The sequence below is a fragment of the Centroberyx gerrardi genome, chromosome 11, assembly GCF_048128805.1.
Source record: "Centroberyx gerrardi isolate f3 chromosome 11, fCenGer3.hap1.cur.20231027, whole genome shotgun sequence".
NCBI classification, from domain to species: Eukaryota; Metazoa; Chordata; class Actinopteri; order Beryciformes; family Berycidae; genus Centroberyx; species Centroberyx gerrardi.
The window spans coordinates 2,124,939-2,150,208 of NC_136007.1; the positions used below are offsets into that span (position 1 = coordinate 2,124,939).

The 25,270-nt window shown below is 41.5% G+C and overlaps 5 protein-coding genes, 1 non-coding gene and 1 pseudogene across 6 annotated transcripts; 6 read left to right on the top strand and 1 right to left on the bottom strand.

Annotated features, from left to right (window-relative positions):
• Window positions 1-2,769: 2,769 nt before the first annotated feature.
• trnad-guc (transfer RNA aspartic acid (anticodon GUC)) lies at window positions 2,770-2,841 on the bottom strand. Its single transcript has one exon. It is a non-coding gene; the product is annotated as a tRNA-Asp (tRNA).
• Window positions 2,842-6,393: 3,552 nt separating this feature from the next.
• On the top strand, window positions 6,394-11,620 carry LOC144541765 (uncharacterized). The gene is made up of 5 exons (XM_078286677.1): window positions 6,394-6,442; window positions 6,628-6,872; window positions 7,236-7,441; window positions 8,769-8,886; window positions 10,543-11,620. Exons 1-5 carry the CDS (start codon window positions 6,394-6,396, stop codon window positions 10,708-10,710), a joined length of 786 nt encoding a protein of 261 aa, XP_078142803.1. The 3' UTR covers window positions 10,711-11,620.
• Window positions 11,621-14,788: 3,168 nt separating this feature from the next.
• On the top strand, window positions 14,789-15,591 carry LOC139918698 (histone H1 pseudogene; annotated as a pseudogene).
• Window positions 15,592-16,608: 1,017 nt separating this feature from the next.
• LOC139919547 (histone H3) lies at window positions 16,609-17,019 on the top strand. Its single transcript, XM_071909324.2, has one exon. The coding sequence runs from the start codon at window positions 16,609-16,611 to the stop codon at window positions 17,017-17,019; it is 411 nt and encodes a 136-aa protein (XP_071765425.1).
• Window positions 17,020-18,239: 1,220 nt separating this feature from the next.
• On the top strand, window positions 18,240-18,623 carry LOC139919544 (histone H2A-like). The gene has a single exon (XM_078286912.1). It carries the CDS (start codon window positions 18,240-18,242, stop codon window positions 18,621-18,623), a length of 384 nt encoding a protein of 127 aa, XP_078143038.1.
• Window positions 18,624-21,518: 2,895 nt separating this feature from the next.
• On the top strand, window positions 21,519-21,851 carry LOC144537816 (histone H4). Its single transcript, XM_078286915.1, has one exon. The coding sequence runs from the start codon at window positions 21,523-21,525 to the stop codon at window positions 21,832-21,834; it is 312 nt and encodes a 103-aa protein (XP_078143041.1). The 5' UTR covers window positions 21,519-21,522; the 3' UTR covers window positions 21,835-21,851.
• Window positions 21,852-22,758: 907 nt separating this feature from the next.
• LOC139919545 (histone H2B 1/2) lies at window positions 22,759-23,201 on the top strand. Its single transcript, XM_071909322.2, has one exon. The coding sequence runs from the start codon at window positions 22,772-22,774 to the stop codon at window positions 23,144-23,146; it is 375 nt and encodes a 124-aa protein (XP_071765423.1). The 5' UTR covers window positions 22,759-22,771; the 3' UTR covers window positions 23,147-23,201.
• Window positions 23,202-25,270: the final 2,069 nt, after the last annotated feature.

Consider the following 25,270-nt stretch of genomic DNA (forward strand, 5'->3'; position numbering starts at 1 on the left):
AGCTACAATTGTCTTTATTTTCTTGTATTTTTATATCAAAATGTCATGACCCTTTACTTACTGGAAAACAGTAGGCTATAGCCTATCTTTAATATCAGAAGTGATAGATTTGTTTTCTAAATGTTTATTGGTTGCTGGTTAATAGAAGGATCATTTTCACCTTCAAAATAAACAATTAGGCTACAATTGTTTAGTAACAAAATAAGCTAGGCCTCTATTGGTTTTACTAAAAATATTTTGAGAAAACCCCAAATTTCAGCAACAAGCATAAAAGATTAAATATTTGTCTTTTCTTTTTTCTTTATTATCTATTTTTATTTTAAATGTAGGCTATTTCTTTTAGCCTACTGTCTGTGAATTGCATTGCATCGTTATGTAAAATGTGATATAGCTAAACAAGTTTGTTTGATTGATTGATTTTATATCAATATCTGCAAATTAGACACATTACTTTAACTGAGATTATACCTTTATGAACTTTTTTTTCCCCAAACCTGACATATAATAGCCTAGTCTTTTATTTTGAAGGCCAAAGTTCCAGTATCGCTCTAGCTCATTCTGTCTGACTTGACTCGATGATTATGATGCATTTTGCTCTTCCGTTTTATTCGTTTCTTTTATTTTCATTAAGTAATAATGAGCTCCAGATATTTAAAACACTTACATTTTTACACCAATCCTAAATCACCGTCCAGGTCGGGGAGGGATAATCTACCTAGCAACAGCATGTGATTGAGCTGTCTTGTGATAATATCCGTTACGCGGCTCCACAAAGATTGAACTGGTTGCTATGACAACACTTGTGCTAACCAGGAACTCTTCCGCCATCTTTTTTGCTTTGTCAAGATTGTATTTTCTCACCAACCAAACCTGACGTCAGCTTTTCCCCTTTATTTATTGAAAATATAGGACAGATGAGGCACGTTCACATACCACACATTGTATTCCAGGATAAAATATATAATAATAAACTTTATTTATATGGCACTTTTCAAAACAAATGTTACAAAGTGCTTTACAGCATGAGAGAGGCAAAACGCCTTAAAGTGCCAAATATAAGTGAATAAATAAAATCAAGATAGATACAAATTTAAAACTTTATTAAGTTAGATATTAAAACACAACGCAGGTGCAAGAATAAAACCAGAATTAGCCTATAAAAAGGCTTGTTCATAACAGCTGGTTTATAAGAGGAGATGTAAAAGATAAAACTGATTTTGCTGCCTGATTTCAGAAAAACACACAAATGTTTCACGTTTACAAAAAAGAGAAATTTAAGATTCTTCATTAATACAAAGCAGTGCTGTACATTTTAATTTCATTTAAGAAGTGCAAAACATGAGCAGCTGGTCCGCTCTTTACTCTAAACACCTGGACAAAAATAAAGACTGACTGTCTTCATCAGCTACATCATTAACTAAATCAATCCGAGTGAAATAATATGTCGAGTTATTCTTCCTCCAAAGCCTAAACCCAGTGTATCCAACACGCAGCACAGCGACATTTACACCGGCTTTAAAAAAGTTTATTGTTTTAATAGCTGTCATCATGACTGACAGCTGTCAGACTGTCCAAAGGCAGTAATGAATGTGTGTTGTGTTGTCAGTCTGGATCAGTTGAGACTCTGAAAGTGTCCTCAGTGTTTTCTGTGTGAACTTTACAACACAGATCTGAAGAATCCTCCGTTCTGATTGGCTAACGCAGGCGTTCTGCGGTCTGAAATCTGTCTTTCCCATTCAACTCTTCACTCCTGAATGGTCATTTGGCTGCCATGGATTGTTTGATGGCGTTGTTATGGAAACCAGTACACTCAGAAAGCTTTTGTGTTACCATGGCAACGGCATCATCATCCACACATGAAACATGTTCATCTACATGACAACATTATCAAAATCCTACAGTCTGTGGTCATGTGACATGCTGTTGGGTTCTAATCAAATTACCTGGCGCCACCTTGTGGCAAAAAGAGCTTACTGCTTGGTTATTGCAGACTCCTGCTGGAAGCTGATTTAAAATAAAATTATTTTAAATCAGTATTCCGTGTCAAATTATTGATGTGTTTGGTATCAGCTGTGTAATAACAGAAATAAAATGTATGATAATGATCATGTTGAGTCCTTCAATCTCCCTGTCAGGGCTGATGTTGACATAATGACCGGCTCACTGTTCATTATCCTTCACCTGCTACATACAAGCTACATACAAGCTACATACAGGCTACATACAGACTACATGCAAGCTACATACAGACTACATACAAGCTACATACAGGCTACATACAAGCTACATACAGACTACATACAAGCTACATACAAGCTACATACAGGCTACAGACAAGCTACATACAGGCTACATACAAGCTACATACAGACTACATACAAGCTACATACAGGCTACATACAGGCTACAGACTACATACAGATTACATACAGGTTACATACAAGCTACATGGGTACAGGGTTCTGGTCTGGTCGTCTGGACCGCCACACTTCCTCTGGCAGGTTCCTACTAACCTGTTAACTATCAACCAGGACACTGTGTGTTAAAATAATTAATATAGTTCTATAATAATAATATATTATAGTTAAAATGATAATATAGTTCGTTTATAGTGTCACAGATGTGAAGCAGCTGCTCACTTCAGTCCGGAGACGCTGCCGTGCCTCCTGACGGCCGCTAGGGGGCAGACAGGCGAACTGACTGAGTTACTTTACAGATCCATTTTATTTCACATCTAAAAATATATTAAGAACCAAAAAAGATAAATTCCTCCCCGTCGGGGAATCGAACCCCGGTCTCCCGCGTGACAGGCGGGGATACTCACCACTATACTAACGAGGAAAGACACGGTGCACCGGAGGCGGGTTGCATCATGTCCAAACTACCGGGAGTCACTGTGGCTGCGATATATTTTTGGCCACAACGTGAGAGTCTATGGGCCGGTGGCGCTGTTCCCATTTTTAGTCTAGTCATGTTTATTTATACAGCTCTTTATCACAGTCCAGTCTCAAAGGGCTTTACATACCACCATATACATCATATACCATACTGCACCATACATACATAAATGCTACATATGTACATATATGTGTCTGTGTGTGTGTGTGTGTGTGTGTGTGTGTGTGTGGGGGGGGGGGTGGATTACAGAGAATGTAATTTCATGTTAAAGTTCCAAAGGATTCCTATGTATTTCACATTTTGAAACTCTCCTTCTCCACACCTCTGTGTTTAGACGCTGACGTGTTGCTGTTTGTTTTATACCTTTCATCTACATGACTACACTTTACAGCTCCGGTGTTCAGCTGACGCTCTTATCTACCGCTGCCTTGCTCAAGAACCAGCGGCTGTTAATAAAACCAGTCCTATCAGTGCAGGTAGTGAACCTGAACACAGTCTCTGCAGGATATGCAATTTCTCATCCCTGCAATATCATTTACTTTATCACGTACACTACTTATTTTTTATGATGATTTTCCTCCATTTGGGAAATCATGAAAGAACTACAAAAATGGTGGGTGAACTACAACCTACAGTAAAGCCATGACTGTACATTGAAAGGTCAGCAACTGAGGAGTTCAAATTTATTTGACCTTTGAGCGCAGCATGATGCACGCTGGGCGTTGGATCCAAGTGTCCAAACCCTCAGGTGAATTTTGAAGCCGATCCTGAAGTGCAGCAGCAGCAGTTCCTCTAACGTCCGCTAGAGTCCGGCTCCAAAAAGACTCCAAACCTCCAACTCCATCAAGTCAATGAACCACAACCCAACTTCTGATAAAAATATAAAGACAATACATTTTTTCCTCAAGAGGTTTTGGCCTCAGTAACTAATTTCATTTCTTCTAATGTGTGTCCTTATGGAGATTTTCCAAAATAATTGTGTCATTAACAAATATAACAGATAAAACACAGGGTTGATTTCCTAGTGATTGACAGGTCACCTGTCCAGTGATTGACAGGTCGATTACGGGCCAATAGCAGGCAGAGCTGCGGATGACCCAAACCCCGCCCTCTCCACCTTGGCTCCGCCCTCTGCCTCTCTTTGGCTGCTCCGCTCCAAAAAATGTCAACATGGCGACGACCGTAAACACAATCTGCAGCTTCAAAACCTTCATAAGCCAGCGGGTGTAGAACATTCACTATGAACTGAACATCAGTTCTTACAGTCTGTGGTTGGACCGCGTACGACTCTGGCCCGCAAAAAAACTCCATACAACTCTGTCTGCGCTGAGCACGAAATCTTTGTTGTGCTTTAACTATTATTATTAATGAGTCAGATTTTTCTGGCAAAACAAATGAAATAATAAAATAAAGTTTATTACTGAATTGAACAGCGATCCGTGTTTTACAAAGGAGAAAAGGAAAATCAAGTCCTTTATAAATGTGCCGTTTTCTGACCAGGAAAACGAAAAATGCCTTCTTTTTCATTTGTCGATTTTTAAATGAAAATCAAATCACCATTTGTTTTTCTTTCTTTTTTTTTATTTCTGCTTCTGAAAAGAAAAGAAAATGACCAAAAAAATACACAGACCGAACAACTAGTAACTTTTAAAAAGGCTATCTGAAAATAAAGAAAGAATGACTCAGGTGCGAAGTGACAGATCAGACTTTATGTGTTGGTTACAGCAGGCTTTCAGCCAATCTGTCTAGTTTCACCTGTTTCTCATTAATAATAATACGAATAACAATAATAATAATTTAATAATTTCCGTTTTCGAATTACAGTGTTTTATGGGCCTAGTTGTATTTTCCTTCCAACTAACTGCACTGATATTTATCTGGTTTCTAGTCATTTATTTTTTGCGGTGCACTGGTCCTTTTTAAGAGCCAAGTGTGTTTTTAAGCCCTGCTACAACACTGACTGGCTTTAGCTTGAAAAGATGTTCATTATAAAGTACATACAAAAAGCCATGCAAAGAAACGTTTCAGACAAGATGCAAGCCATCCAATATGGTGAAGAATTAAGTTTAAGTTTAGCTGCAAAACAACTAGGCTTAACCTACCTTGCCATTTTAAAAATCAGCACAAAATGTAGTGCTGTAATAATATCAGAGAAAGATTACATACTTACACGCATACAGGACACTGAGGCAAATAGACAAAATATTGTCTTTACATAACTGACGGACAGATGTCTGTGCTTTTTGGAAGCAGTGGCAACAAAGCTATTGACCTTTTGTTGTTGACAGTCATGAAAACTAGCTTTATATAACTTTTTACACATTTATTCCTCCTTGGCGCAATATCATACCTTTCATTTGCTGCACATCCTCTTTTTTCTTTTCTCTCTCTATCGGCTGCTGACCAGTAGTGTTGATTGGACATCTTGCCGTTTGATTACCATGAATTTCTTCATCATGATTGACACTTTAACGGCCCTGTGCTCGCTGACTGCTCTGCTCCATCAGATCAAGTGAAGAGGCATCACTCTGCTCACAATATACAGGTATTTATTTTTTCTACACAGTTAATATCATTTCATTGTCGTTTTGCCCACAAAGTCCTGCATCAGAATGTAAGCCATTATATCCTTTAAAATCTGCCTTTGCGGGCCAAAACGTCAGTGGAATGATTTGAATATTGCAGAACAGAACATGTAATTACGTTATATTTAATTTAGGGCCAGAGTGCCACCTCTTCACATGATCTATGCAGCTTTGTTTTTGGCTGCAGTTTGGAGCTCTGCCTCGGCTGCTGTCTGCTCCTCACCGATATGAAGCCCTATCAAGTCTATTTCTTGTGGCGCACTTTTTTCATACAGAGGTACTCTCTTCATTCAACTTCATTCCACGTTGCACGAAGTCGAAGGCTTTTCAAAATAAAAGTCCCGCGGTCGATTTTTCAATGCGGAGGCAAAATAACACAATGTCGTGCTTTATTTTTTGAGGGGGATATTTTAAGCATCTTGTCCCCCTGTCTCCCGTGCTTCCTACGCCCGTGGAACAAGCACAATGTTATAGGACGCTCTGCTGTTGAAGCATTCCTGAATGCCCCCCCCCCCCCCCCCCCCCATTCCTCAAAGAGCATGCTCACTCCCGTGCATTTTTTACAATGCCACCCATTCATTTCTGAGTAAGATAAACCTTGCTATCTGCAAACAGTGAGTTCTTGTGTACCATCCAAGGACATTTTCAATTGTTTTTTTTTTTCACTGATGCTCACCTTTCCCTCATGCACCATTTTACTTGTGTGATGAAATAGTAGAATGTGCCCTTAAGAGAAGCAGGGGGTGTGTTATTAGATTAGGGAGTTGAAACCAGAAGGATTGTGTGGGTGGGGATTTCCAGAATCTGGCAGTTGTTTTTGTGAGATCACTTAGTTCAAAATGTAAAGTAAGTGAGCAGGCATTTTTGAGATCTGGCAGTTTCTTTTACTGTATCAAATTCTCATCTAAACATGGACACACGTGTCAACAGGAGAAGACACACGGAGCACTTTGTTAAAGGTCAGCACTTGAAGCTGACAGATTTGAAAGAGAAAGCTCAACATTGGAACCAGTACCTCTCCAAAGAAAACATCCCACCATTCCCCCGACCGGAGTTTCACATCTCCCATCTGAAACACGACAAAGACAGAAGTGGAATAGATGGGATTGCGACTGAGATGGGCTTCTGTGCTCCGAACCGAGAGGAGGGACCGGAAGACCCAGAATACCCAGAGACCCTGGACCTGGTGTGGGACCTGAGGAGATAGACTCGGCTGAGCAGAGACTCCTTGAGGAAACCTACCCAGACCGGACAGAGGAGCAGGCCCGGGGACAGGAGAGGTTCCTGGGGAGGTTTGCCACCTCCCCTGCCTTCCTCAGGACCTCCAGGCTCGGATCGTACCGCTTTACCTTCCCCCTGCAGGAGCTGCTGGAAGCGTACCGCACGCAGGTAGACATTGTAAAGTTATCTTATCTAAACCAGTGACAGCACATATGCTGTAGAAATATTCTGTAGAAAGATTGTCTGGCTAAGGATTAGTAGGGCAATGAAGAAATGGAGGGAGAAGAGCTGAATACATATCAGTATATTTAGAAAGAGAGTTGGTTCAATGTCTGTGAGAAGCAGATTTACCTCAACTTCAGTTTCATGTTTTCAAGTCTTTGTTTACTTTTATCTTAAAACAACTTTAAAACAATGTCATCTGTAAATAGTTACAAAGTGTTTTTTACATACATACATGACTTTACACACAATAAGGATAATGAACAGTCTTTCATTAATTCATTAATAGTTTTTCCTTTTCCCTTCCAGCTTTGCAGCGGCTCAGAGCCGGTCCTCCGAGTGTATGAGACCGTCCTGTACAAACAGGAAGTGATGCACTCTGTGGTGGTCCACAGCCACTTCTATAACCAGCTGTTCCAAGACTATCCTCTTCTGACTGACAGCCCTGATGCGGTCTGCGCCTACAAGGACGGACACTTCATCTGGAGACCTGAGGCCATGTGTGGGACACACAGGTACTGCATATGACATATGATATACGTATATTAGTATTTTGTTATATTTTTACGATTTTTACGACAGACAGACAGACAGACGGACGCATTTATCGGTCCTTTCGGAAATGTAACGCGTACCATACAGCAATGTCAGACAAATAAACTAACAACTACAATGACAGCAACACAAACAACAACACTGCCACCTCACCGCAACGACAGGACACCCCACCATCACATCACAACATATCCCACATCACTAGAGTGCTCCTCTCATTACAAGGTGCAGCATCCCAACACACCAAGGTCTAGTTCTTTCTGTTTGACAGTTTGTTGAGCAGTGCAATGCTGGTAGGAACAAATGATCTGCGAGCCCGGGTTGGTTCGGAGGGATGACACCCTGTACCGCCGGCCTGATGGTAACAGCTCATATGCACTAAATAGGGGGTGTGATTCATCTCTAGTAATCACTTGACCTGTATATACAGTCCATACAGTATGGACTCTATAGTCTCTCTCAAAAGCACTATATACTGTGCTTTTGAGAGAGAGAGAGAGAGAGAGAGAGATTTGCTTTTCTTTTCTCAGGCAGTTCAACTTAAAAACATAAGTTTCCTTGCTGCCTTAAAATTGTGAGTTGACTGAAGTAGTACTGAATAGTTTGGTCAAAGATCATTAGTTAGTTGTTCTAATGTAGAAAAGCTAACTGAGTGAAATTGAGACAATAAGTTCAATCAACAAATGTCTAGTCGTGCTGATTCGTGTTTCCAACTTGAATGCATTAATTGATGAACTGAAATCCAGTGTTATTTATTTTTTCACAAGGTTTCACAAGTTCAAGTTCACAATGTTGTCTCACTCATTCACCACCTAGTAGCTGTAGGTACAAATACTTTTTAAACCTGGTACTTTCTCATTTCCATTGCAGGATTCTGCCTTTGCCCTGATTGGAACTTATCATGCAGAGGGTGTGTGGGGTCACTGAGAATGTGACCAGCCTTGCTCAGGATGCAATCTTTGCACAGTAGAGCAACTAACATCTGATCACATCTAATGACACCACTTCCTGACCTTCCTGCCTTGGATGTGCATGTTACCAAACACATTTCAGGCCAAAGGAAAGGATGTTCTGCAGAACAGCCTTATAAAACAGTTGCAGGACAAATTGGTCAATAATAAAACTATACCGTTTCTGTAAGAAAAATTTATTTAATTTATAATTTAATGATTGAAGCTATTTCTTTTTGCCAGTTTTCAATGTAATTGGTTTAGTTTTTGTTATCCATTTCTCTCTCTCTCTCTCTCTCTCTCTCTCTCTCTTTCTCTCTCTCTCTCTCTCTCTCAGCTTTCAGTTGGTCCGGAAGCCAGATCAGAACCAGTTGCTTCCAGTAGCTGAAACCTTCTGGCCTCAATTCTACGTTTGGGACAATGTGGCTATAGCCTTCCATGTGGCACACGGTCAGGTATAACTCACTTTCCTTTCAAACTGAAATTCACTTTAACGTTACTGGTAAAGAGAGTGTGGGTTTAGGGCTAGTTTTGTGTGTTTGATATAAGTTTTATAATTATATTACTCAAATGTTGTTCTACTGCAGTGCTCCGCAATAAAAATAGAAAAGTTCATAAAAGCAACTGTTTAACTATCGTGGAAAACAGGTGGTATCTATTCTGCCCAGGTTGTGGTTAATGTTAATGATGGTAACATCGCCTCCTGTATAATTCATATAGACTCCCTTTCTATTTTAAGATGAAAACACGTTTCTAAAAAAATCTAAATTACCTATATGGTTTTAGGGTTCTGAAATATAACTGTGGCTGCTGAATTTAGAATATTATATATTACATTGTTTGCCTATACCTATCATTTTGATCTAACATTGATGAGGATCTGTGCTAGCATGGCTAACACACTATAGTCTTCCATTTTTCCACCTTCTACCTCTGATTTTAAGGTGCTCCTCCTGACCTACAAGGCCTTAAATGGATTGGCACCGTCATACATATCTGACTTGATTAAACCATATATTCCAGGACGCCCTTTACGCTCTCTAGGTGCTGGTTATCTGACGGTCTCCAGGTTTAACAAAAAAACAGTTGGGAGTAGAGCATTTACACATCGCGCCACTTCTCTTTGGAATACTCTTCCCTCGACTGTAAGAGAAGCAAACTCTGTTGAAATTTTTAAATCTAGGTTTAAAACCCATCTTTTCTCTCTACACTACGGCTCTCCCTAGTTTCACTGGCTGGATAAACATGCTATCACCTGCTCAGTAACAATTTATCAATGTTTTACTATTGTTACTATTATTATTATTATTACTACCTCTACTATTTTCCCTCGATTATCCTCGTCATAAGTATCCAGGTGGGTTTTAATTTGAATTTTGTCATGTGTATGTGTATTCATGTTCGGTATTATCCTTGCCATGTTATGTGTATCCATGTGGGTATGTCTCTATGTGGGCATATCAGTGCAAATGTATATGTGTTTATGCATGTGTGTGTATATATACATTCATAAATGCTTTTATTTTGTCGTAAAGTGTGCAGAGACCCCCTGGGGTGATGTTGCACTATAAATGAAATAAAACTGAAACTGAACTGAACCTTTTGAAAATCTATGGCATTTGTGGATACTTTTATCCAAAGGCCTTGCAGTGCATGAATGGTCCCAGTAGGAATCAAAATCCTAATGCTGACACTGCCATGGTCTACCCACTGAGTCGGGCAGGGAATTGAACCCTCATCCCTTGCAGTGTTAGTGCCTTGCTCTACCCATAGGTCCACCTGTTACAGTCCCTGCTGAGATCCAGGGTGATCATCAAATCCAAGAATGCCAAGTCGATGCTTGTGTTTCAATCAGTTAGAGAGTTCCATTTACTTTTACTTTCTCTTTTGTTTTGAAATTGTGCTTCAGCGATGAATTATTATGTAAATTGCATCATGGAGGACACAAGAACGCATATTGAGAAAGACCCCCATTCGTTTTGCCGTCTAAGAAAAGTACTTCATAGTGAATAGGGTTTAGTAGAGAAAATAATAGTAAAGTAGGAACAGATGAATTCCATCCTGTCCCATTCTGTTGTATCTCATCATGTTTTTTTTCCTCTTCTGTTCAGAAGCTGACATTTGACATGAACCGACTGAGAGAGTGCCTAAACTTCTGCGAGCGGGGATACCCCACCATCTCACGCCGTTATACTTTTGAAAGTTTTGAGGAAGCCGCAGAGCATGCCAAAGACTTGTGGCCCAACTATGAGTCACCGCTCCACAACTACAGTGGTTGAAAACTAAATTCAGAATAAGCAGAATCGATTTAGACAGTGGAGTTCTGAGTAACTACAGGCCCATATCTAATCTGTCCTTTATAAGTAACATTTTAAAGCCAAGCCAAGACAAGACTGAGGTTCTTATTATTGCTTCAGACAGTATCGTTTCCAAGGTTGCTCAGTGTATTGGGTCCCTTTCATCAACGGTACGGTCTAACCTTAGAAATCTTGGTGTTATTTTTGATCAGGCTACGTACTTTGATCAACATATTAAGTCATTGTCCCGTACATGTTTTTTCCATCTTAGAAACATTGCCAAACTCAAGTCTGTTGTGTCACAAGCTGAGTTGGAGATGATTATTCATGCCTTTATATCACCCCGCCTGGACTACTGTAATTCCCTTTTCACCTGCCTCAGCAAGTCATCCCTGGACCGTCTCCAGATGGTCCAGAACGCTGCTGCAAGGCTGCTGACCAGGTCCAGCAGGACGTCTCACATCATACCCATCTTAGCTTCCTTACATTGGCTTCCCATCAAGTTTAGGATTCAATTTAAGGTTCTTGTAATCACATATAGAGCCCTGCATGGTCAGGCACCTGCGTACATCTGCGACCTGCTCCATCCCTACATTACCAGCAGGTCACTCAGGTCTTCTGACCAGGGCTTACTGGTTGTCCCTCGCTCTAGGCTCAAAACAAAAAGTGATCGAGCCTTTGAGATTGTGGCTCCTAAACTATGGAACGCTCTTCCACTGGACTTAAGATCTGCGGTCTCTGTTGACACTTTAAAAAAGCAGCTGAATACTCATCTGTTCAGACTGGCCTTTGTCTAGCCTCTTGTGTCTGTATTTCTGTGTGTTTTTCTGTCTTTTGTTTTTATGTTTTATTGTTTCTTACTATTTGATGGTCTTATTTTAACTATTTTACTCCTGTGAAGCACTTTGTGACTTTGCTCTGTGAAAGGTGCTATATAAATAAACGTTACTTACTTACTTAAAGTCCTTTAACTTGTTTACAAAGCCCTTAATGGCTTAGGCCCAGTCTATATTGCAGACTCTTTACTACCTTATTTCCCTGCACAAGCCCTCAGGTCCTCAAATGTTGGCTTGTTGATCCCTCACAACCACAGACAGTCATAAAAAGCTTGGGGATGCAGCTTTCTTCAATTATGCCCCCAAACTGTGGAACACTCTACCAACAGATATCAAACAGGGGAGTTCAGTGAGCTCCTTCAAATGCCAGCTCTTTTTAACTTAGCTTTTAATTACCTTTTACCATTTATAGTGTATAGTTAATAGTATAGCTCTCTAGCCATTGGACCTTCCTAAAGCACAAAACCTGACAAGCTCCACCATGTCTGCTGGTTGAAATAATGACAGCTCACTAATAATAATAATAATAATAATAATAATAATAACTAATTTCATTTTGTGTTTCACTGCCCCATGTACAGTGATTTGAGGAATCATCTATTTGAAAAAATTCAGTTGAAGAACCCTGATTTGTTTTGATTGTCTGAAGGCGATATGTTGAGTTGGCTCTTTAATGAGGAGATTTTTGTCTTAGCAAGACTTATAGAAAATGCATGGCAACTAAGACAGAGAACACTGTATCCAACATAACAGGACATTTCTGTCATGGAAATTGAATGTTTTTGAAATGTTCTCCTTTTGAATTTTTGGAACTGTATATTATGATTTGTCATGTGGCCATCCTGGCTATTGTTGCTGTCTAGTGTCTTGTAAGCCCATATGGGCTTATAAATAAATATAAATATAAATACCTTTTTAAAAAATATCTAAAACATTTCCAGAATTAAAGTCTCACATAGCCTACCTTCATATTCAATTAGCCTATTGTAATTATTATTAGTCAATGATTATTATTATTCTTAAACAAATTATTACACATTACACATTGCAGATAGTTATTTTGTCAATCCAGAAAGCAGCTTTTTCATTCTGGATAACCATTTCTTTCTGTTGCCCCACATTCTCATTAATTTTCCTGAATATCATCTAAATTCACAGTTGATGTCTAACTCGTGGCTTCCACAGCTTTTCCATCTGACAGTGAAACTTCATCATCGACTATGTTTACATAGACAGCAATAATCCGACTATTGGCCTTATTCTAAATAAGTGACAGGCGGGGATACTCACCACTATACTAACGAGGAAAGGCGCAACCAGGGGACTCAACGGACAAAAGTCATGGGAGTTCTAAAACAATATGCGATATATTTTTGGCCACAACGTGGGAGTCTATGGGCTCGTGGCGCTGTTCCCACTTTTACTGACCAGGGAGAGAAACACAAAGCCTCTGTAATATGGAAATATAGGAATACTAACTAGCCTTCATCATCTTTCAGGAACCATATACAGGCCTATTATTTTATTACTGCTTTATATATTTGTCATACTGTTATTTTTAAATAAATGAAAAATGAAATATGGACAAACCGCTCTGATAAGTTTAAATGATTAACTGAACTGTTACTGGGATGTTTGCGAAATAATGCCCTCATCACATTTCCAACTACTTCTTTGGTTTAATTTCACTGAGAGTTTGTTGGCTGTTTTGATCAATCAAAGCTTGATGAGGGGAACATTAATGGTTCTTTGTGTAAAGCAACACTAAGACCCACTGAAGAACCGGAATGATTCTCTGTGCAAATTAGCAGTTTACTACTGCTACCAATACTACTAGCCACCTAATAATGACAATTTACAGGGGAAACAACAACAACAACAACAACAACTGATAATCAACTTTGAACACACTTTCTAATATCACAATATTCTAACAATGGACACCTGAAAGAGACACATTAATATTACAGTGTCTGGTTGAATGAATGAATGAATGAATGAAACCTTTATTGCCCCTCGGGGGAATTTGCTTTGCACAAAGAGCATAAAAGAATATCAAAAACATCAACAACCATACACGACAGCACATAATATTACATAAAACATAAGCATGTAAAAACATCAAAAAACATAATTTGGGTGATCGATAAAGGACATCAAGTGCAAGTTCAAGAAAGTGCCAAATTCAGACCATGTGATCAGAGCTGATCAGAAGAGATAATTCCTCTGTTAAAATGTATTTTCTCTGTTCCTCTTAATTTAACCACCAAGAAATAAGAAAATATTGTTAATCTGAGACAAAAATTAGTGTAGTTCCAGAACTGAGAACGTGTTTTTAATTTTGATTAAGTATCAAACAGAAACGCTGTAACCTGCACCAGATTCAGTACTGGGATAAAATAAGAACAGGGACAACTGTGGAACCAAAATTAAAATGACCTCCAAGCAACTGTTGCATAAAATCACAGAGTAAACACTGAAAATGTATTTTTCATAAATAAATGCAGAGTGATATTTCAGACTAATGGACTCAGTTGGATTACAGTAAGTAGAAGTTTATAATAGTCAGTTGTGACATTTGTGTGCATTGGAGAAAATAAATGTTTGGCCTACTTTCATGTACAATCAGTGAATATCACAAACTTTAACAAAATGCCTTTTCAGTTTCATTAATCATGAGTGCAGAAAGTTAATTTCTCACTGGAAGTCTATGTAACCCGCCCTAAGTCACCGCCAGCATCAGTGTGTTTACCGACACCAAAACATCTGCCGATTAAACCAAAACGAGTCACACCACTACAGTATTTTTACTTTTATTCCCTCATCAGACACATCTGCTTACTGGACAAACAGTGTTGTCTGCCATCTAAAGCACTTTAAAGCATTTTAGGAGACGAAATGTGAAGAAAACCCGCTGCGAGCTGAACACTGTGCCGGTGTATCAGAGAGGTTTGAAGCTTCCCTGAATAAAATGAAAGTCTCCTCAGCGCTAAACATGACGTCATCCCGAGAGGAAAGAAGTTTTCTCACTGCTCCAATAACAGTTACACTTGAAAACTGCTCCGATCTGTGTCTTTTATCCCTAAAATGTGGAAGAGAAAACACAAGTGTCGCCACATTTCAACAGGACAGACAGAGCGGCTGTGTGTGTTGAGTCTACACGGTCCTCATGCTGTGTATAAGTCCCGCCTCTTGCTCTGCGCCGACAAACAGTCCAGTCAGACTCTGTAGAGCTGTGAGAAGCACAACGAGAGAGAGAAGAAGAAATGGCAGAAACCGCTCCAGCACCCGCCCCCGCCCCGGCTAAAGCCGCGAAGAAGAAGGCTCCCAGGCCGAAGAAGAGCGGCCCCAGCGTCGGCGACCTGATCGTTACAGCTGTGTCCGCCTCCAAGGAGCGGAGCGGCGTGTCTCTGGCCGCCGTCAAGAAGAGCCTGGCTGCCGGAGGCTACGACGTGGAGAAGAACAAGTCCCGCGTCAAGATCGCCATCAAGAAACTGGTGGAAAAAGGCACTCTGGTCCAGACCAAGGGGACCGGGGCCTCCGGCTCCTTCAAGATCAACAAGGCTGAGAAGGCCAAGAAGCCGGCTGCCAAGAAACCCGCTCCGAAAGCCAAGAAGCCCGCTGCCAAGAAACCCGTCAAGAGCCCGAAGAAGACTGTAGCCAAGAAGGCTGCAGCTAAAAAGACAGTAGTCGCTAAGAAATCCCCGAAGAAGGCGAAGAAAGCCCCAGCGGCCAAGAAACCAGCTAAGAGCCCCAAGAAGCCGACCAAGAGTCCCAAGAAGGCGGCGAAGAAGCCCGCTGCTGCCAAGAAACCTGCCGCGAAGAAGGCTGCCAAGCCCAAAGCAGCAAAGCCTGCAGCTAAGAAAGCAGCACCGAAGAAGAAGTAAGCTTCCGGCTTTACTTTACCCAAAAGGCTCTTTTAAGAGCCACCCACAACCTTCATGAAAGAGCATCTTCTTTTTTAAAATTATATGACAAACTATAAGCCTATCACAACTGATATCAGAGGTTGTTGATGTGGCAGATTAACCCCCCCCCCTACACACACACACACACACACACACACACACACACACACACACACACACACACACACACACACCAGAAAAACACTTGAGTAACATTTTCGATCAACTGGCCGCAATGTTTACTGCTTCTCTGTTAACTGCTGTTTATTTCTTTGTAGATTATAGACAAAATAACTGCAGATAAGTGATACTATGTGTGACTTATTTGTATACATTGTAACATGTTGATACTTCTTCATTACATAGTGTGATGAGTAGAGATCAGTATTTTTTTAAATACTTTTTAAATCCTCTGGACTCAGGACAGGTTTGACTCCACAGTCTTACTGAAGATGCTTTGGGTTGCTGCTCATTTCCCACTCTGCACCTTTTCTGTTTCCTCTACTTTTCTCTTTAGATTATTCTACACAGATCCATCTACATAAACGAACCATAAATACATATGAATGCTAGAATGTCTTCATACATGTATACTACTGTAAATATAGCTTGTATAGTTATTCATGAATTGTATGTATTTTTTAATAAATCATAGAAATTAATGCATTTTTCATTCTTCACACTCCACTCAGTGTGTTTATATTATATTGTGTTACTTTAACTATTAGCTACTAATTACATATTACATAATTGTTTTAGTTTATTTTTGTTCATCGTGTTTTAATCTTATCTTATATTGTGTTGTATTTTTATCATGATTTTGCTGGTTCATTATGGTATCATTATTTTGCTGGTTATATGATTCAAAATAGTAAAAGCCTTTCTGCCGCCGTTAGACTCAGCTGCTGTGGAGGAGAGCTTTGAATTGTGGTTTAGTGTTTAGTTTGAATTTTCGGCGGCTTTCCAAAGCGCCTTTCCTCCAATAGGCCTAGTTGATCTGATGAAGCTCGCGCCTCCCCTCGGGCAGGCCAATCAGCGTGTAGCAGCGCTCCGGCGTTGGCTATATAAAGCCGACATTCACTCTCAAACAACTTATTTTCTTCTGCCGTAAAGAAGGAAGAGCTGAAGTTTGAACCATGGCCAGAACCAAGCAGACCGCCCGTAAATCCACCGGAGGAAAAGCTCCCAGGAAGCAGCTCGCCACCAAGGCTGCCAGGAAAAGCGCCCCTGCCACCGGCGGCGTGAAGAAGCCCCACCGTTACAGGCCCGGTACCGTGGCTCTCAGAGAGATCCGTCGCTACCAGAAATCCACCGAGCTGCTGATCCGCAAGCTGCCCTTCCAGCGCCTGGTCCGAGAAATCGCTCAGGATTTCAAGACCGACCTGCGCTTCCAGAGCTCCGCTGTCATGGCTCTGCAGGAGGCCAGCGAGGCTTACCTGGTCGGCCTGTTTGAGGACACCAACCTGTGCGCCATCCACGCCAAGAGGGTCACCATCATGCCCAAGGACATCCAGCTGGCCCGCCGCATCCGCGGAGAGCGAGCTTAAACTCCCCTGCTGTCAGTCCCACAACGGCTCTTTTAAGAGCCACCAAAATATTCACTAAGACTTTATTCCACTGCAACAAAAACAGTGACCGCTGATACAGTCAGTGATCTTCCAAAAATTATACATATTTAACACTCTAAATGTAACTAATATCAACACAACATATACAACCATAGTGTTTCTATGATGTCACATGCCCTACTTACCAACATGGTTCTTTACCATCTACCCAGCTCACTGGCTGAGACTCATTGATTCATCACTTGTCGTTTTCCTACCAACACGTGGTGAGAAATACATATTTATTTCAACAGTTAGTTACTTAACATAACGACTGTAAAAGCTGTTTGAGAAGGCAATTAAAAGACAAGGGAGTTTAAAACAGCTATAATGTATATTGTTGAACAATTTATCTTACAACACAATATTGCAGTTTGGTTATATTTCATGTGTTTCATTATTTTCTTTTTTCAAGAGAAGTATGAAAGGTGTGTGTGTGTGTGTGTGTGTGTGGGGGGGGGGGGTGTAAGGATGGACAACAGCTGGAGCTTTGCAGGTGTGTGTGTGTAATCTGCTAGATACTTGGCATATGGTTGCAAAACTAAACTCCTGAACTCTGAACTAGTTTCTCTTTGCTCTTCATTGTAGTCTCACCCATTTATTTTCTATGAACTGAAACAAAACAGATGTCCTAAATTTGAATGAAACAGCTTCTCTTCACTAAAAATTGTGAACATGATATTTTTGTGTTGTGATGCCCAGTGTGGAGGATGTTATGGCAATCTGATAAAAGAAACCATGTTCATGACAGTAAAAAGTTTTAAATTAGTCAGATCTGACCTAACATGAGAGTTAATCCATCACATGTGAAACATGTTTTTGAGTTCTGAGAATCTTTATGACTTTTGTCTCAGAAATGTGACTTTAAACTCAGAACACTGAGATTAATCTCAGAAATGAAATAAATTGTTCATGTGGCTCTAATCCTTTTCTGTAAACTTTACAGTAGGTTTGTCATGAGACGTTTTATTTTGAAAATCCAAGACACTCCACAGCGGAAGTGTTATTTGTTGTGTTAACGTGACACCAGAAGTTTTCTGATTGGGCGACGATTTTGAAGTTCCAACTGACCAATGAACAAGCAGCTCGAGGGACATATAAACCGGTTCCCGACAACTTCTACTCATTCTTTGATTCTCTAACCACAAGAAATAACGAAAATGTCTGGACGCGGTAAAACCGGCGGCAAGGCTCGTGCCAAGGCAAAGACCCGCTCATCTCGTGCCGGTCTTCAGTTCCCGGTCGGCCGTGTTCACAGGCTGCTTCGCAAAGGAAACTACGCCCAGCGTGTCGGTGCCGGAGCCCCGGTGTATCTGGCGGCGGTGCTCGAGTACCTGACCGCTGAGATCCTGGAGTTGGCCGGAAACGCCGCTCGCGACAACAAGAAGACCCGTATCATCCCCCGTCACCTGCAGCTGGCCGTCCGCAACGACGAGGAGCTCAACAAGCTGCTGGGCGGAGTGACCATCGCTCAGGGCGGCGTGCTGCCCAACATCCAGGCGGTGTTGCTGCCCAAGAAGACCGAGAAGCCCGCCAAGAAGTAAACTCACCAGCTTAAGACCAAAACAAAGGCTCTTTTAAGAGCCACACAAACACTTATAGGAGTTTTCCGGATTGATTTTGAATCTTGAACATCTATTTCTGTTCCTGTGCAAGTTGGCTTTGTTTCATACTAGAGGACATCTAGTGTTTAACATTTGAAACTTGGTAATGCTTTTCTAAGCCAAAAAGTTACATTTCCTTAAGAAACTGCAAATTAACACCAGTGTATACACACAACCAATGCTCACTGCATACTTGTATTCAGCTCCACCGCCCCCCCCACACACACACACTCTGTTGCTATGTTTTCTGACAGCCAGTTTGACATCACTGATGAATCATTTTTAAAAACATCCTGCCAAAATCCCATAGTTTGTTTCAGTAGAGATATTTAAATTTAAGAGGGACTATGGCATCAAAGTGGCTTTGGAGCTTGTCAGCCAGCACTCTTTCCAGAAGTTTGCCACGGTTACTCAGGAGGCTAACAGGCCTGTAATTGACAGGCAGGTGGGGATCTTTGTGTGGTTTGGGGACCATCGACACCAAGGCTGATTTCCAGGGCTTTGGGAAATAACCAACATGGAGGCAAAGGGTATAAAGGTCTGCAAGTATGGCCATAAACTCTGCTGATGCTTCTTTGATAAGCCGATTGTCCACTGTATCTTCACCAGGGGCTTTCACTTTGAGCTTCTTAAAATGCTCCTGGAGTTCAGTTATCGTGACCACTTTGATTAGAGGATGATTGATTTCTATATTTCCTAGGGGTAGATGGGTAGGCAGACAGACCTGGCGCTCTACTATTTCCTTCCACTCTGGATCGAACAAGGGGTCATCTGGACATGAATGTACATTTTGCAGGTGCTCTTTAAAAGCATGTGCTTTTTCTTTTTCGTCCTCGACCATTTGGCCATTATGTCTTAAAACTGTACTCTAACTCTTGAGTTATTTTTCTTTCCATTAAGCTGATTGATTTTCTGCCAAAATGTTTTGGGATTTGGGTCATTATTTAAGTCCATATAAAACCTGTTCCATGTTTTTTCTCGTTCCCTCCTGATTGCTTTCCGTATTTGTGTTTGTAGTTGGTTGACTTTTTGTTTGATCTCCGGAGACCTTGTTTTCATAAATTCTCTTCTTAGTCTTCTTTTTATTTTAATAAGCCGCATCAGAGAAAGGGGGAGGTTCTTTGGGCCTTTAGGATCTCCTCTAAGGCTCACTGAACTTTCCCTGGCTGTGAGGAGTATCTGTCCGAGCAAGATAGATTTTTGGTCGATGGCAGAAGGTTCTGGATCACATGGAGGAAGGTGGGCACTCTGGTTGGCAGTAGAGAGCTTGAATGCTTGCCAGTTTGCTGATTTGTAATCATATCTTGTTTGTCTTTTAGCAGACTGGACTTCAAAACTGAGTGAAGTGAGTATTGGTAGATGATCACTGCCGATGTCACCGCAGACAGAAAACATGGTTACTCTTCCGGCTAATTCTGGGGTGCAGAGGCAAAGATCTAAAATATCCACCGAGTTGTGCGTAGTGGAATAATGTGTTGGCTCATCATTGTTAAGAAGAACTAGATCAGTCTGCTCGATTATAGTATTCAGTATAGTACCCGACTGATTTGTGCTTTTATTATTGAAAGCTGAGTGTTTGGCATTGAAATCTCCCATTATGATTGTTTTCTTCTCCTGGAGGAGAATCTCTTGGAAAAGATGGGGGGAAGGAATTACACCAGGAGGACAGTAAATTGACATCAGGAGTATGCTGGAGTTAGGAGAGAGCTTAAGTCTTACAGTTATGAATTCATTACTTTGGGCTTGTTCTAGGCTTACTGAGATGATGGTTTCGTTGTATGTAATTGATCTTTTTATGAGCAGGGCAACTCATCCACCTTTCCCCTGAGGCCTGTCTCTTCTTAGAATATCATAGCCTGGTAGGGAGAAGTCTATGTGTGGGGAGAGAAACGTTTCAATTATTGAAGCTACATGAACATCCTTTTCCTGTAGGATGTGGAGGAGCTCTTCTTTGTTTGATCTGATTCCCCTTATATTGATATGCAAAATATTGAATTGGTCCATATTGTTGTTCATATTTAGAAAGGCTATTTACTGAAGATGTTTCTTGAGGCATTTTACAGATGGCCTCGTAATGTTTTTTATCCTGGCACAGACCAAGGTCATTTTGGAGAACAGTGCATTGCACCAGGGGTCTGGAGGTTTTCTGGCCGGGGTGGAGCTGGGAGAGAGGCTGAGCCTGGGAGGATCGAATCATGGATAGGTAGGTAGGGCATTGCTTGGAAACAGCAGAATGATTCCCACCACAGTTGGCACAGTTAGATTCATGTTTGGGCCTTTCACATGATTAGTGTGAGTGACCTGCTCCACATCTGACACATTTGATTTCACTGTTACATTGCTGGGCTGTATGGTTGAAACCCTGACAATTAAAGCACTGCTTTATATTTGTTGTAGAGTGAGCTTTTTCCACACGGTAGTGGAAGAGGTCCATGAAGAATCCTTTGCTGATGAGTTTGGCGGAGTCTTCTGGGTTGGATAGATGGACTCTCATGAAGTTGGTCGGCTGTTCTGTTCTCCTACTGATGATACGGTGAGCCTTCTGGATTGTAATGCCTTGATAATTCAGTTCCTCTTTGATTTGATCAATGGTGATATTAGGTGATGGCCCTTTAATAACAACTTGTTTGGTTGTTTGACGTGATTCTGTCCCACCTTGGCGGTTTGCCAGCTTGCCAGAAGTGAACTGATCGTGCAGTGTCTCTTTAAGCTGCAGGAGAGGCTGCACCGCCCCGCACAGCGCGTGCTTCATGCTTCACTCACGTCCTCAGATCAGCTTTATATATGAGCTTGGTGGGGCGGTTGGTTTCAGTTTTTCTTGACTTTGAGAAGCAACAAGATGAGCGGAAGAGGAAAAGGAGGAAAGGGACTCGGTAAAGGAGGCGCCAAGCGGCACCGGAAAGTTCTCCGTGATAACATCCAGGGAATCACCAAACCCGCCATCCGCCGTCTGGCTCGCCGCGGCGGAGTCAAGCGCATCTCCGGTCTCATCTACGAGGAGACCCGCGGGGTGCTCAAGGTCTTCCTGGAGAACGTCATCCGTGATGCCGTCACCTACACCGAGCACGCCAAGAGAAAGACCGTCACCGCCATGGATGTGGTGTATGCTCTGAAGAGGCAGGGCCGCACTCTGTACGGCTTCGGAGGTTAACTTCATTTACCAGCCAACAGCAACACAAAGGCTCTTTTAAGAGCCGCCCACTACTTTAAAGAGTTAATCCTTTATTTACACTTCGTTATCATGAAAAAAAATCAAAGTGTTATATATTTTTCTACCAACCTGATCTGCCTCACCTGTGGTCCCAAACATGAGGAGAAAAATATGCTATTCCTTTGATGTAGAGGTATCAGACCGTGTTTTTCCTCTTCGTCACTGTCCCACAGTGAATCAGTTTATAAAGTTATTGTTTCATACAGACAACAAACCGTATCTGCTCCCATTCGCACGATCATCCTTGATTTACGCGTGTTAAAACGCTGTGGATGAACTTCAACACCAGAGAGAAAAAATAACTCACTGAATCTCACTGTTGGAATGAGGCGTAGTTCCATTAATATGAACTAAATCTGTTGTTTTTATAACATTTGAATCCCTCTGCACTGATTATTCACCGTTCATCCAGTTCCCAGTATGTGGAGTCCCCATCCCATCTGCTACACTACTATACAAGCGTCAACAGCAATAATAATAATAATGAAATATTATGCCATATGAAATCCTCCCAGCTCCAGCAGCTGCAATGTGTTGTGGTTCCATGGTGTAATGGACTCTGAATCCAGCGATCCGAGTTCAAATCTCGGTGGAACCTGATTTTCAGTTTAGTTCAGAAATAGATAGTGGTTGATGTGAAAGTTGATACAAATACAGAATTTGTATTCTTGTGCGGGTGCGCAGAGGGCATATCAGTTCTACCTATTCTAGTTCTGTGGGAGAGAGGTCCTTGTTCAGCGCATGCCCAGTATGGTTGCAAAAACTCAACCAATCGTATAGGAGGAACAGCACAGCTGAATTTGCATCAGCTACCTCCAAAACCATCCGCTCTGCTCCTCTCAGCTCATTCTCTGCTGTAAAGTACCGAGATCTCGTCATGCCTGAACCCGCCAAGGCAGCGCCCAAGAAGGGCTCCAAGAAAGCCGTGACCAAGACCGCCGCCAAGGGCGGCAAGAAGCGCAGAAAGACCAGGAAGGAGAGCTACGCCATCTACGTGTACAAGGTGCTGAAGCAGGTCCATCCCGACACCGGCATCTCCTCCAAGGCCATGGGCATCATGAACTCGTTCGTCAACGACATCTTCGAGCGCATCGCCGGTGAGGCGTCTCGCCTGGCTCACTACAACAAGCGCTCCACCATCACCTCCAGGGAGATTCAGACCGCCGTCCGCCTGCTGCTGCCCGGTGAGCTGGCCAAGCACGCCGTGTCCGAGGGCACTAAGGCGGTCACCAAGTACACCAGCTCCAAGTAAACCGCCTGGAGCTACATCCACCCAAAGGTCCTTTTAAGGGCCACACACTGATTCAACTAAGAGCTTGTTCACTCATATTTGGTATGGTAGGTTTTTCTGAATTTCAAAATGTGTTGCTGTTTTCGTAATACTGGTTAAGATGCACATCAAAGCATTTAAGGTTTTTTTTTTTTTTTTTTTTTTTTTTTGGACAAATCTTGTTGCTGGAAACATTTATCCCTTTAGTGTATCTCTATTTACCTTTGGTCTAAACTAACTATGGCTCTAATTTAAGTCCGGGCAAGGAGTCCATTAATCCGTTCATACCCTCCTTCTTCCTTCCAGCTGAATCTTCCTCAGTCTGAGTTCAGATTCCTCTCTGCCTCCATAAAGCTCTGAGAGAGAAAACAAATTCCTCCCCGTCGGGGAATTGAACCCCGGTATAGTAGAGCTTAACTCTCTTAACTTTTTCAATTCATTCTCTATGGTAGTTCTTATCACTACGGATGTAATATATTTTTGGCCACAAGCGGTGGTGGCGCTGTTTCCACATTTTGGATAAGAGTGAGACCCCGTTACAGAGTGAAGAGAGTGAGACAGACAGAGCAGCGGCAGCATCGAGCAAGTGGTTTTCCGACATATTTTACCACGACAACAACAAAACGTCAAATTTATCCAACGTAAATCGGGCCGATTAAATTAACGTTACCGCGTAATTCAACCTAAGCTTCTTAGTTACGTATGAGCAAACTATATGTTTGTTTTAATGTTGTCTTAGCCTTGACAGGTTGTAACTCGATTTGTTGTTTGGTAGTACATTAGCGTTAGGTGAGTATATATCACGTATTAAGTAAAAACTCACCTTTTTAGAACTGCATACTAGAATATGTGATTAATGTCCTGTACTACGTTGTGCTTTTAGTGTGTTTTAGTGTTACCTAGCTACCTGTGCTGCCGTTTTTAACTTGTTTAAGTTTGAGTATCATGAGTATTATTATTATTAGTAATAATAATTTTTATGCCTTGTACAACTGGAGACGTTGTCAATTTCTCTCTTGCTGACACTACCACCATAAACATCCTGTCGTAGTTTATTTCTTTGTCCCTTTGATTGTGTCTTATCTTGGAGAATCATAATCAGTCTGAAGCCTTTAATGCCATCATGCTACCATTCACCAGTTCTCAGTGTGAATATCTTGCTACAGTCGTATTTCGGGCAAGCTTAGTGTACATTAAGAATGCATAAACAGATACTACAGCATGTCTATCCTATACATGTAAGATGGGAGTTTGCAAAGTTTAATTGCTATGACGAAAGGAATCTTTTATTACTGTTATTAGCTGTTACATTAATACATTGTGTCCTCCCATCTATCTATCTATCTATCTATCTATCTATCTATCTGTATGCCTGTCTGTCTGTGTAATATAAAGATATCTATGTAGTATAAAATTATGTTACCTAGTCATTATGAATGTAATTCTGTCATTTTAATTATTACTGTGTAATATGCATGGTGTTTTGCTGTGTACAGGAAATAATGAAGAAGACCGTCAACTTCTTCCCTGGAAGGATGAAGATCTCTTTCAGGAAGGGTCCATCGGGCCATCTACGGCAGGACCCCTCTGATGAGGCCACGAGGATCAAAAATAATCCTGCGCTTCAGGACAGGTCTCCCCCTCAGAAACATGACCTTGTGAAGACTGATGCTCTCACTGCGGTCCTTCAGCGGGGAGGGGATGTGTCTGACCGACAGGAGGTGATGGGGCAGTATGTACTACAGTTTGGTAAGTACAAGGGGAAATCCTTCCGCTGGCTCCTGGAGAATGATGTTGGCTACACCATCTACCTCATCAATAAGGTAGACGAGGAGGAGAGAGATGGAAGCTTCAACCCCCAGGGACACAGCAAGGACAGCCTCCTCTCATTTCTGGACTATGCCAGGAGCTTCCAGGAAATTGAAGACCTTAGGAAGTACCTACTCTCCAGACAGCCTGCAGCACCAGTGGCCTCAGAGACCGACAATCTTGTTGGATTTGGAGCCAGGACCAAGGACACCTGGAGGCAGATCTGGGAGAGCAGGGCAGACGGATATGCTGCCTTCGTCTTAGGAGTCAAGTGCATCAAAAACAGCAAGATGTACA

Coding starts and splice junctions, on each gene's coding strand:
- LOC139919547 (XM_071909324.2), top strand. CDS start 16,609: ATGGCCAGAACCAAGCAGACCGCCCGTAAATCCACCGGAGGAAAAGCT.
- LOC139919544 (XM_078286912.1), top strand. CDS start 18,240: ATGTCTGGACGCGGTAAAACCGGCGGCAAGGCTCGTGCCAAGGCAAAG.
- LOC144537816 (XM_078286915.1), top strand. CDS start 21,523: ATGAGCGGAAGAGGAAAAGGAGGAAAGGGACTCGGTAAAGGAGGCGCC.
- LOC139919545 (XM_071909322.2), top strand. CDS start 22,772: ATGCCTGAACCCGCCAAGGCAGCGCCCAAGAAGGGCTCCAAGAAAGCC.
- LOC144541765 (XM_078286677.1), top strand. CDS start 6,394: ATGGACACACGTGTCAACAGGAGAAGACACACGGAGCACTTTGTTAAA. Junction 7,442..8,768: donor GCCATGTGTGGGACACACAG/GTACTGCATATG, acceptor TCTCTCTCTCAG/CTTTCAGTTGGTCCGGAAGC. Junction 8,887..10,542: donor TCCATGTGGCACACGGTCAG/GTATAACTCACT, acceptor TCTTCTGTTCAG/AAGCTGACATTTGACATGAA.